The sequence below is a fragment of the Equus quagga genome, chromosome 17 (genome assembly GCF_021613505.1).
Source record: "Equus quagga isolate Etosha38 chromosome 17, UCLA_HA_Equagga_1.0, whole genome shotgun sequence".
In the NCBI taxonomy this organism is placed as follows: domain Eukaryota; kingdom Metazoa; phylum Chordata; class Mammalia; order Perissodactyla; family Equidae; genus Equus; species Equus quagga.
The window spans coordinates 43,002,381-43,015,045 of NC_060283.1; the positions used below are offsets into that span (position 1 = coordinate 43,002,381).

The 12,665-nt window shown below is 39.9% G+C and overlaps 1 protein-coding gene across 3 annotated transcripts in view; it reads left to right on the top strand.

The window, feature by feature from the left end:
• The first annotated feature begins 8,583 nt into the window (after window positions 1–8,583).
• SPHKAP (SPHK1 interactor, AKAP domain containing) overlaps window positions 8,584–12,665 on the top strand; it is a 153,849-nt gene continuing 149,767 nt past the window's right edge. For all 3 annotated transcript variants that reach the window (XM_046643130.1, XM_046643132.1, XM_046643131.1), the window contains exon 1: window positions 8,584–8,864. In XM_046643130.1, the coding sequence (XP_046499086.1) occupies window positions 8,837–8,864 (28 nt within the window). In that variant the 5' untranslated portion in view covers window positions 8,584–8,836. The remainder of the gene's footprint in view (window positions 8,865–12,665) is intronic.

The window sequence follows — 12,665 nt, forward strand, 5'->3', positions numbered from 1 at the left end:
GCTGGCAACTACTATTATTCCTTGGCTACATGTGATTGGTTGCTAAGGCCATCTCTAAGGCAAAAAGTTCTTGAGTAAGCATTTTTTTCTATAGCAGCAAGCATTTTTCTTAAAGGCAGGTCAAGATAACAACAGTGAGGCACAGTTTAAAAAGTCACATTCCATCTGGGTAGAGACGTGGCGTATGCGCCTTAGCACCACGTCCTTAATGGTCTCCCAGCTCCATTTAAAAGCCCTGACATATGTTACTCCATTTTATTATGACTGTCCATACCAGATTAGTAGGTGGCAAGTTTAATAAGCAAGAGAATTTACATACGAGGCTTGTCTTGGGTGGCTGCAAGATGAGTAGATCGCTGCACCCGCCTGCCAGAATCTTAAAAGATTATATAGAAGCCCTACCAGGGTTCAGTCTCTTATTCAGTCCAGATGTTCTCAACCACATGTTACTATCTCAAGTCTGTGTCCTTGGGACAGCTCCTAACATGGGGAAGGCACGTAGAAGGCACATTCCAAGGACAGGGGAGCAGGTGAGGAGTACAGATTGGCTGGATCCAGCTCACAGGTCAATCAGTGGTCATGTCCTCTCAATGACCTCCTCCAGTACCAATTTACTTCAATAGTAACATTTTGCAAAAGCTATAGGAAAATATCACAACTAGGATATTAACATATATACAGTCAAGATATACACTATCTCCATAACCACAAGGATCTCTCATGTTGCCGTTTTATATCCACAGGAACTTCCCTCCTGCTCCTAGCCCGGCTCTGGCAACCATTACTCTGCTCTTTGTTTCTATAATTTTGTTATTTCAAGTACGATATGTTATATAAATACAATCGTACAAAAATGTAATCATCGGGATTGCGTTCTTCACTCAGTATAATTCTCTAGAGATTCATCCAGGTTGTTGCGTGGTATCTTTTATTTCTGAGTGGTACTCCATGGTATGGATACAATTGTTTAACCATTCACCCACTGAAGGAGGTCTGTGTTGTTTCTAGTTTTCTTTTAAAGATTGGCACCTGAGCTAACATCTCTTGCCAATCTTCTTTTTTTCCTTCTTCTTCTCCCCAAAGACCCCCAGTCCATAATTGTATATTCTAGTTGCAGGTCCTTCTGGTTGTGCTATGTGGGGCACCACCTCAGCATGGCTTGATGAGCTGTGCCAGGTCCGCGCCCAGGATCCGAACCAGCAAAACCCTGGGCTGCTGACCCAGGACACACAAACTTAACCGCTCAGCCACAGGCCGGCCCCTCTAGTTTTCTATTTTTAAGAATAAAGCTGCTATCAACATTCAAGTAAGGATGTTGCATGAACATAAGCCTTCATTTCTCTGAGATATATGCTCAGGAGTGAAATTGCTGGGTCATGTGGCTCTAGTATATTCAGTTTTTTAAGAAACTGCCAAACTGCTTCCAGAGTGATTTTTACGTTTTACATTCCCACCAGTAACCAGTAACCAGTAACCAGTAACCAGTGTTGGGTGACTCATTTTTTCTGCATCCTCGCCAGCACTTGGTCTTCTCACTATTTTTTATTTTACTCCTTCTGATTGGTGTCTAGCGAAATATCATTGTGGTTTTAGTTTGCATTTCTCTAATGGATAATAACGTTGAACATCTTTTCATGTGCTTGTTTGTCTTCTATAAATCCTCTTCAGTGAAATGTCTGTCTATGTCTATTGTCCATGTTCTACTTGGATTGTTTGTTTTTTTACCGTTGAGTTTTGAGAGGTTTTAAAAATATATTCTAGATACTAGTCGTGTGTTGGATGTACCTGGTTTGCAAATATTTTCTTCCAATGTGTAGCTTGTCTTGGCATCTTCTTAACAAGGTCTTTCTCAGAGTAAAAGTTTTTAAATTTGATGAAGTATGATTTATCAAATTTTCCTTCTGTGGATTGTGCTTTTGGTGTTATGTCTAAGAATTTTTGCCTACCTCCAGATCCCAAAGATTTTCTCCTATGTTTTGGACTAAAAGTGTTATAGTTTTATATTTTACATTTCAGTGTGAGATTCATTACAAGTTAAGTTTTGTGTGTAGTGTGAGACTTGGTCAAGGTCCTTTTTTTTTTTTTAACATGTGTGTGTCTAATGCTCCAGCACTATTTGTTGAAAAGGCTACCTTTCCTTCATTGAATTGTATTTGCAGCTTTATGAAAAATCAGTTGGGTGTATTTGTATGGGTGTATTTCTGGTTTCTCTATCCTGTTCCATGCACCTATCTTTTTATCCTTCGACCCGTACTACACAGACTTAGTTAATGTAACAACATAGCTCCTGAAATCAAGTAGACTGCTTTCTACCTCTTTAGTCCAGTTTGCAAAATTGTTTGGGCTATTTTAGTTCCTTTCCCTTTTCACACAAATTTTTAGAATAATCCTGTCTGTATCTCAAAAAAAAAGTCTTGCTGGGATTTTGATAGGAACCATGTTAAACCCATGTACGAATTTGGGGAGAATTAACATTTTTATTATGTTGAGTCTTCTCATCTCTGAGCACATTCTGTCTCTCCATTTATTTAGAGTTTCTTTGATTTCTTTCATCTGTATTTTGAGTTTTCTGCAACAAGTCCTGTACATGTTTTGTTAGAATTACAGCTAAGTGTTTCATTTTTTTGAGTAAATTTAAATGGCATTGTATTTTTAATTTCACTGTCTATGTGTTCATTACTAGTATGGAAAATACAATTGATTTCTGCATGTCGACCTTGTATCCTGCAACCTTGTAAGTTTTTAGCTCTAGGCTTTTTTTGGTTTTTTAAATTTATTTATTTATTTATTTTATTGAGGAAGATTAGCCCTGAGCTAACATCTGCTGCCAATCCTTCTCTTTTTGCTGAGCAAGACTGGCCCTGAGCTAATATCCGTGCCCATCTTCCTCTGCTTTATATGTGGAATGCCTGTCACAGCATGGCTTGACTAGCAGTGTATAGGTCCACCTCGGGATCCGAACTGGCGAACCCTGGGCCACCAAAGCAAAATGGGCGACCTTAACTGGTATGACACTGGGCTGGCCCCCCCAGGCTTTTGATAATTATTATTATAGATTCTTTGGGATTTTCTACATAGACAATTATGTATTCTGCAAATAAGAGTGATTTTCTTTCTTTCTTTCCAGTATGTGTGTCTTTTATTTCTTTTTCTTGCCAATTACGCTGGCCAGAACTTCCAGCCCTATGTTGCCTTGACTCCAGTCTTAGAGAGAAAGAATTTAGTCTTCTGCCATGAAGTATAATGATAGGTATGGTGTTTTGGTAGGTGTTTTTAATCAAGTTGAGGAATCCCTTCTATTCCTATTTTCTGAGAGTTTTTAAAATTATTATTATAAGTGGATGTTCAACTTTGTTCAATACTTTTTCTGCATCAATTGATATGACCATGTATTTTTTTCTTTTTACCTGTTAATACAGCGAGTTACATTGATTGATTTTCAAATACTGAAGCATCCTTGCATTTCTGAAATAATCCCCACTTGGTCTTGGGTATATAATTCTGTTTATATATTGCTGAATTCTTTTTGCTAATATTTTGCTAAGGATTATTGCATCTATATTTATGAGCAATGTCATACCATTGTTTTCTTTTTGTCCCTCTGGTTTTGATAACAAGTCATACTAGCCTCATGAAATAAATTGGGAGGTATTCACTCCTTTTCTATTTTCTGGAAGAAATTGTGTTGAACTGATGCTAATTTTTTTTTAAGTGTGTTGAATTCTCCAGTGATACCATCTGGGCCTGGAGATTTTTTAGGGTTGGTTTTCTTTTATTACGAATTCAATTTCCTTAATGTTTATAGGGATATTCAAATGACTTGTTTCATAATGGGTCAGCGTAATTAGTGTATTAGTTTCCTAGGGCCCTCATAAGAAAAGACCACAAACTGGGAGGCTCAGAACAACAAAAAGTTATTGTCTTACAGTTCTGGAATCTAGAAGTCCAAAATTAAGGTGTTAGCAGGGTCATGCTCCCTCTGAAATCTGTAAAAGAAGGATTCTTCCTCGGCTTTTCCAGCTTCTGGTAGCCCCAGACATTCCTTGGCTTGTGGCGGTTTGATTCCAATCTCAGCTTCCATTATCACATGCCATTCTCCCTATATCTCTTCACGTCACCTTCATTCTATGTGTATGTGTGCCCAAATTTCCCCTTTTAATTAGGACACCAGTCATATTGGATTAAGGCCCATCCCAATGACCCCATCTTAACTTGCTTAAATCTGCAAAGACCCTATTTCCTGAGAAGTTACATTCTAAAGTATTGGGGTTGGGATTTCAGCATATCTTTTAGAGGAATACAATTCAACCCATAAGAAGTAGTTTATGTTTTTCAAGGAATTAGTGAGCTTCATCCAAGCTGTCAAATTTATGTGTGCTGTCAAAATTATCTGTTCATAATGTTCCCTTACTAATCTTTCAATGAGTGCAGGATCTGTGGTGGTATTCCTTATTTCATGACTGATATTGGTAATTTGTCCTCCTCAGTTTTTTGTCTGTCTCGTTAAAGTTTTGTTAATTTTATTGATCTTTTCAAAGATACACTTCTTTGTTTCATTGATTTTTTTGTATTGTTTTTCTGTGTCAATTTCATTGATTTCTCGCTTTTATTTTGTTCATTCTTTTTCTTGATCTAGGTTTATTCTGCTCTTCTTTTTGCTAAGTGCTTGAGATGGGAGCTTAGATTATTGATTTGAGAATTTTCCACTTTTCTAATATACACATCTAGTATGTTAAATTTCCCCATCAGGACTGGTTAATTATGTCCCATAAATTTTGATACGTTGTATTTTCATCTACATTGAATTCAATGCATTTTTTTTAACTTACTTTGAGACCTCTTCTTTGACCCATGGTTTATTTATAAGCATGTTGTTTAGTTTTCAAGGGTTTGGATATTTTCCTCTTATCTTTCCAATCTTGATTTCTTTTTTGTTTCCATTGTTTTGGGGGAACACAATGTATATGATTTCAGTTCTTTTCAATTTGTTGAGATTTGCTTTGTGCTCCAAGATGTGGTCTATCTTGATATCTGGTCACTGGAAAAAACATATATTCTGCTGTTTTTATGTGGTGTGTTCTATAAATGTCTATTAGATCCTATTAGTCTATGGTGTTGTTACATCCTTCTATATCCTGATGATTTTCTCTCTGGTTGTTTTAGCAATTGTTGAGACAAAGAGGTTGAAGTCTGTAACTATAATTGCGGATTTTTTTTATCTCTCCATTCTCTTCTTTTAGTTTCTTGCATCATATGTTTTGCATTTCTACTGTTTGGCATGTATACATTTAGGGTTGCTATGTCTTCTTAGTTGATTGACATTTTGATCATTATATAATGTCCCTCTCTCTCTGCTCTGAGGTAATTTTCTTTGCTCTGAGGTCTACTGTATCCGATATTAATATAGCCACTCATGTCTTCTTTTGAATAACGTTTGCCTGATATGTCTTTTTCCACAGTTCTCTTTTCACCCTTCTTATATAGTTATATTTGAAATAAATTTCGTATAGACAGTATATAATTGTCATGTTTTTAATCCACTCTGCCAATTTTTGTCTTTTAATCGTTATATTTAGATCATTTACATTTAATGTAATCATTCGTATAATAGTGCTTAAAACTGACATTTTATGTTTTTTATTTGTTTTCTCTCTTCTTTTGTTTTTTGTTTTCTTTTCCCTGCCTTACTGTGGTTACTTAACATTTTTTAATTCCAATTTGATTTATCTATAATATTTGGAACATATCTATTTGTATAGGCTTTTTTAGTGATTTCTCTACATACTGCATTATACACACATAACTTATCATAATCTACTGGGGTTGTCATTTTACCAGTTTGAGCAAAGTGTAGAAACTGTCCCTCTCTGATGCTCCTTTATTTCTGCCTTTATAATATAATTGTCAATATTATAATTTTTGCTTTAACTATCAAATATAATTGAGAAAATTCAAGAGAAGAAAAAAATCCTATTGTGCTTACTATATTACTGCTTATGATGTTCTTCCTTCCTGATGTTCCAAGATTCCTTCCTTCTAGTTTCCTTTCTGTTTAGAGAAACTTCTTTAGCCATTCTCTTAGGGTAAGTCTATTAGCAACAAATTCTTTTAGTTTTCCTTCATCTGAGAGTGTCTTGATTTCGCCTTCATTTCTGAAGAATATTTTCAGATAATAGACTCCGTATTGATAGTTCTTTTCCTCAGCACTTGAAAAATGTTGTGTCGCTTACTTCTGGCCTCCATAGTTTCTGAAGAGAAATCCACTGTTATTTGAACTGTTTTCCCCTATGGGATGTTTCTCTATGACTGCTTTCAATATTTTGTCTTTGTATTGAATTTTCATAAGTTTGGCTATGATGTGTCTTTATGTGGATCTCTTCATGTTTGGATTTAGGTCGGCTTCTTGAACCTACAGCTTTAAGTCTTTTGCCAAATTTGGGGACTTTTCAGTCATTTTTCTTCATGTTCCAGAGGCTCTGTTCTTTTTCTTTTCTTTTTTTTTTTTTTTGGTCTATTTTTCTTTCTTTGTTCAGTTTGGATAATTTACATTGTTCTATTTTCCAGTTCACTGATTTTTTTCCTCTGTCCACTTTATAATGCTGTGAAGTCATCCAAGGAGTGTTTTATATTGATTACTGTATTTTTCAGTTCTAATATTTCCATTTGGTTTTCCTTTATGCATTCTATTTACTTTCTATGACTTTTTTCTGCTGGCCTTCTATTTCTTCATTTGTTTCAAGTGTGTTTGTAATTGCTCTCTGAAGCATTTTTATTATAGCTACTTTAAAATATTTGTCAGATAATTGTACATCTCTATCATCTCAGTGTTAGCATCTATGGATTTTTGTTTGTTTCATTCAATTTGAAATCTCCTTGGTTCTTGGAATGATGAGTAATTTTCTAGTAAAGCCTACACATTTTGGGTATTATGTTAGGAGACTAAGAATCCCATTTAAATGTTTTTAGTTGGGTTCTCTTGGCACTGTTTCTGCAAGCAAGGAGGGGTGGGTAGGGAGATGGTGCTGTCTCCCTACTGCCAGATGGGGATAGAAGTCTATGTTCCCTTTCCCCTCTTGACTTCCTTTGAACGTCTCAGGGAGAATGGTGTCCTCTTTACTGCTAGGCATAGAAGGGGATTCAGCCTCTTCTCTAGGCTTCCTTTGAAACCTCCCTCTGGGAGTGGTAGGAGTGTCTGGTTATTGCTTCCCATGTGGTCTCATTACTTTTGGGCAGTGATGAAACTTCTGACTCTCCATTCAGCCTCCTCTTACACTGCCCTGTGTAGAGTGGGAGAGGGACGCATTGCTGCTATGTCATACAAGAGTACAGGTTTCATCCACACCAAGGTCGGGAGAGAGGGCTGCTACTGCCTGACGGGGATGAGAGTCCTGTCTCCCTACTCAGCCTCCTGTGACACCACCTGGGCTGGGAGATTGGGGTGCCTCCTTAGAGCCTAGAAATGGTAGAATCTAGGTCCCCTACTTGGCCTTTGATGGCATGGGTGGGGTGGGACCACAGGATTTTTTATTCAATATTGTGCCAGAGTGGAGCCATTACTGTCTGCAAATTTTCTGTCTTGCTAGGCTGCCCCTTTCCTGGTCCTGGGGCTAGAGAGACCAGGCTTTTTCCGTCTGCACCTGTGGACATTTCTGGTCAGCCAACTTTTTCAGCCCCGAGTCTGGGATATATGAGGCAAAAAGGAAACCCAGAAACTCACCACCATGTCATTCCTTGAGTCCCAAAGTCCCTAATTTGTCTGCCTTCTTCTGTCTACCTCTGTCTTCTTACATTTGTTTCATAATCTCCAGTGCTTTTAGTTGTGTTTACTAGGAGGAATAGGGCAAAGTGCATGTACTCCATCCTCCCATTTGTGGAAGTTGTATGGTATTCTTTTCAAAAAAAAATTTTTAATGAAAAAGGATCAGAGTCAACAGCATGCTCATCTTAACAGTCATTTGCTATTATGGATGGCTTTCTTCTTAGAACAACTGTCATTTTTGCTCAAGGAAATACCGAACCAGGCACTTGGGATTTTTGTGACAGCCCTTCCTTCCAGGGTCTAGGTGCTGGCCTCTGATGGATGACCCCTGTCACATGTTTTGAGCTCTCCATGTGCACACAGGCATCTAACAGATGAGGAATGAGTGAGTCACCATTAAGTAAAATGAATTCGATGAAGAATTTTGAGAATCAAAAACAGGAAAGAAAATCCAAGTAAAGGGAAAGTCTTTAGGAGATCAAAGAGCGCTGTTCTGAGTGGTCAACCACTACATGGCAGGAGAGGAACAAAAGTAAAATCTAGGGAGGCAGCCAGAGGAAGGATGAGCGACCAGTGGGGACTGTGGGCATTGCCAGGAGTAGAATGTGAATGTGGAAAAGTGGATGAACAACTTCAGGGTTCAGATCTGCTGTGCCCGAGAGAGAAAGCGAGAGGGGAGGGGACTGGACGGCGGGGCGGGGAGAGAGAAATTGTATCGGAGTCACCTCTGCTGGGCACTGGGAGCGGGAAGGGAAAGCTCAGAAGGAGCGTCTGACAACTGAGACTGGAGCTACGGTGGAGGAGGGCAGGAGCTGGGCGGAAGGGTTGGAGGTTAGCCAAGCGCTCTTGCAAGATCGGAGGGGCGACGGGAGGGGACCATCGGGCGGTCGCAGCGCTCAGCGCTTCCTGGCCGGGGAGGAGCGTGTGTCCAACAGCACCGCAGCGGTCCCAGCCTGCGCGCCTCTGTCCCCGCGCGCGTCCCTCCCTGTGCTTTGAGAGCCCGGTCCTCGCACCACAGACTTCCCGTCCCTCGCCCGCACTTTCCTCCTTTCTTCTCTACGCGCCCATCGACAATGGATGGCAACTCCCTGCTCTCCGTACCAAGGTAAGACTCGCTTCCCCCTTTGGCCAAACCGATGCCCCTCAAACTCCGTTTTGCGCTCCGGGGCCCTCAGGAGCTTGCCCTGGGGGCGCTTCGGTCTGCATGGGGCTCCCATGGAGGAGACGGAGGACTCTGCACTTGGAATAAAGTCTGGCCCGGCTGTGCGAGAAGCTCTTGAGCGATCTTGGTCCCTGTCAACTGCCCCATAGGGCATGATGCTGGGTGCGGCCTGCGCGCCGGAGCATGGGATGGGGGGACAGCTCGTGCCCGCCTCTAGGGCCGGGGGCTGGGCTCTGCTCTGCCCGGGGGAAGCCAGGAGCGGGACTTTCCGTGGACGCAGCCTGGAGAGGCTTCCCGCCTTGTGGGGAGACGGGTTCCAAGGTAGAGATGAAAATAGGAGGGAGCAAGACTTGGGCAAAGTACCCTTACATCCCGTCCATCTTGACCTGGGCGAGTGCGTTCAGTTGTTGGCGTGAAAAGGTAAGGGTGGCAGGTTGGGGAGATTGATCCTAACCCGCCGACCAACACCTAGACTGTGCCTGACTGAGACCCAGCACGGAAAAGACCTCGGTCCGCTCCGGTCCCACCCGCCTCAGTTGCCACCACATCTCCTACCAATTGAAAGTTCCTGCTTAGCGTCTCTAGCCGTGCCCTTTCTCTGACTCTACTCCAGTCCCAGGGTCCCCACAGGGAGTAGGTCAGGGACATCACCTTAGACGCTGCCAGCAGGCAGCAACGTGTTTTCCCCTGTTTGCGCCTTCTTCTTTCCCTCTACCCCTGTGCCGCACTCCTTCCAACTCAGTCCTTTGTGAATTTGAGAAACTGAGATTTTTATATTTCTTCCCCCATAAACCTCGGGGATAAATTGAGGCTGTAGCGCTGGTTGTGTTCCGCCAGCTGGGCAGGTGGCTTTTGCGCTCTTTGTTCTCCCGCGGAGCGTCCACACCGAGAGCAGAGGATGCCGCTGCTCGCAGGGTGAGGGTGTCCCCCTGCCGCCCGCACACCTCCACCTGTCCTAGGCGAGAGGCTTAGTGTTGCTCATCTTGTCATCCCTTACTTCCTCTTTTCCTGAAGCAAACATCTAGGCAGCTTCCAGCCGAGAATACCAGGCGCTGGAATAAACCTTTTAAGCCTGCATTCTTAAAGAGCAGCAAAACGCAGCATCCACAGGCTATGCCACACATGTAGCTGATACTACATTGCCAAGTAGCCGAGACGGGGGTGGAAGTGGAGTGGGGGTGGCAGAGGAGGATAGAGACTGTTTTTCAAACGCGTTGAAGGCTGCCATCTAGAGACTTGAAGTATTTATATTCTGCAAAGAAATAGAGCTTTTCCTACTCCACAGGCGTTTCCTCTTTAAGCATCCCTTCGACGGGGGTGGCAAAGGGCTCTGAAAAGACCTGCGGTAGTTTCTACGCGTGTCCTGAAGCTGCTCCCAAGTGAAAATTCTCTAATCTGGGGACCAAACGCGGCCAAACTACTACCAGGTCTCTCCATTCTGCCCTTATGCATGAAAGGAACAGTAAGAACCCTCAGGAAAATACTTTCAAACTTAAAAAAAATATTGCCACTGATTTTTAGGTAAAAGTGTGAGGTGTTTTGAAAGTCAGGCAAACTGGGGATTCACTTTGTACACCGTCTGTTCTACTGCCTGAGATCATTAGAACTGAAATGGTGAATTAAACGGTTCCAACATTCCAATAGAGACACTTTAGGCAAGAGATTGCTTGCTTGAAATCCAGTTTTGCAGATCAATACTGCTGTGCCTGGATCAGAATTGTATTCCTACTCAAAAGCTGGGACATTTTCTAAAATATTAGAAATGCATTATGCCTACAATTTCTGAAAGTTATTTCTATTGCAGTACTGTAAAATGATCTTTTAAAGAGCAAACCAACTGCAATAATATTGCTCTGTATCTTGTAGTAGCCTATAAAAATGTTAATAAGGATTTAACATCAGCTGCAGCAAATTAAATCTTTGACTTTCACTGTTTGTTCACTACAACACACAACATTCCCACAAATCAGTGTAGCAATACAGCTATTTTACTAGTGCCCTTATTCATATAAAAATATTCAGTTAACTCCAGTAGATGAGTTAATTTGGTCCTCTATTTCATTGAATACAAGAAACCTAATGATATTTAACTGAAAGTCATAGGTATTGATATGGAAAAAATAAACTAGAATTAAAAAAACAGTGTGTAGAGATATTATTTTAGTCATACCACTTCTCCATAAAACCATGAAACTTTGAATTTAAAGAATTGATGACTGGGTAGTCTAGACAATCTTTTTCAAGAAAATGACAATGATCAGGAAAAAATCAAATTATTGTCAATCAATATTTGTGTTGTCTAAATCTGAAACATGTTCAGTATCTAATAAAATTAAGTTGGTGATTATAAATCACTGTTTCTCTTAAGAATTATAAAGCAATTTAAGACATTCTCTTTAAGAAGTGGACTGAGAAAAAATGACAATATATCAAGTTAATTATAGAACATATTTTTTGTGTTGGTTTTTAGATTGTCTTAAATTTTTCAGTGAATCAAAGATATAAATGATTGAAATTTTAATTAAGCAATATTCTATGAAGATTGATCTAAAAATTATATTTGATTCATATACTTTAGAAACTTTGAAGCATGTTTTTTTAAAAAGGAATTGTTGATGGTTCTTTGGAGTATTATACTATGGTACCTTACTCTGTGAAAGTTCCAATTACTTTTTACTATGAATATTTTCATTTTTAAATGTACAATAAATTATGTGGATGACATTGCAGATAAGGTGGGGGGGGACATTCTGGTGCACAATTTGGATAACATTGATGTCATGAGAACATATGGGGGCAGGCTAAAAAGCAAGATCATTTTTTTCTTTTTGGTGAGGAAGATTGGCCCTGAGCTAACATCTGTGCCAGTCTTCCTCTATTTTGTATGTGGGATGCCTCCATAGCATGGCTTGATGAGCCGTGTGTGGATCCACATCCGGCATTTGGACCCACAAACCCAGGGCAGCCAAAGTGGAGCACACGAACTTAACCACTTTGCCACTGGGTCAGCCCCAGCAGGGTCATCTTTTAAAGCCAACAAGTACTGAAAATATTTTTGCAAATGTAAATAATTTGTCCCCTTGACCATAGCTAAGCTTGAATTTGATGATTAAGAAGGAAGCCATCTCTTATTTCCTACATCTGTTGCATTTTTTATACTGTATTATTTTGTTCTTTTTGTTTTGTTTGGCTTAGTGGACCCTATTTCAATAATAAGGTTTTTATATGGCTCTTTGAATGAGAAAATCCCCAAAGATGAACTTTTGAAAAAATAATGTATTTAGATTTCTTGTCAGTTTATTTTAACCAAACCTAACTTTAACCTACCATAAAGCCCACCAAAATCTTAAGGTTTTATCTTTAAGAATGTTAGTTCCAGAGGGAAAAGCAACTGGATTTTCTTTTTTAAAGGAGCAAACAACTCAATACTGGAAACTAGGCTGAGGTCTTCCGTCAACAAGGTTTTATTGAAAGGTCATCTGTTTTCAAACTCATGTGAAAGGAGAAATTCAAGAGTACATTTACATTTCTGTGTCCTAGTTATCAAAAATTCTTTCAGCAAAGATTAATCCATCACTTTTAACAAATTGCAGATCAGGGACAAATATCAGATACCGTCTTAAGTATAAACTTAAGATCATTCTCTATCCTGGAATTCATATTCTCCTCAACACCAGGACTGACATGGCCACATCAACCAATTCATATTTCTCAGAGAAACACTGCCCAAGAGGTGCTATTTCT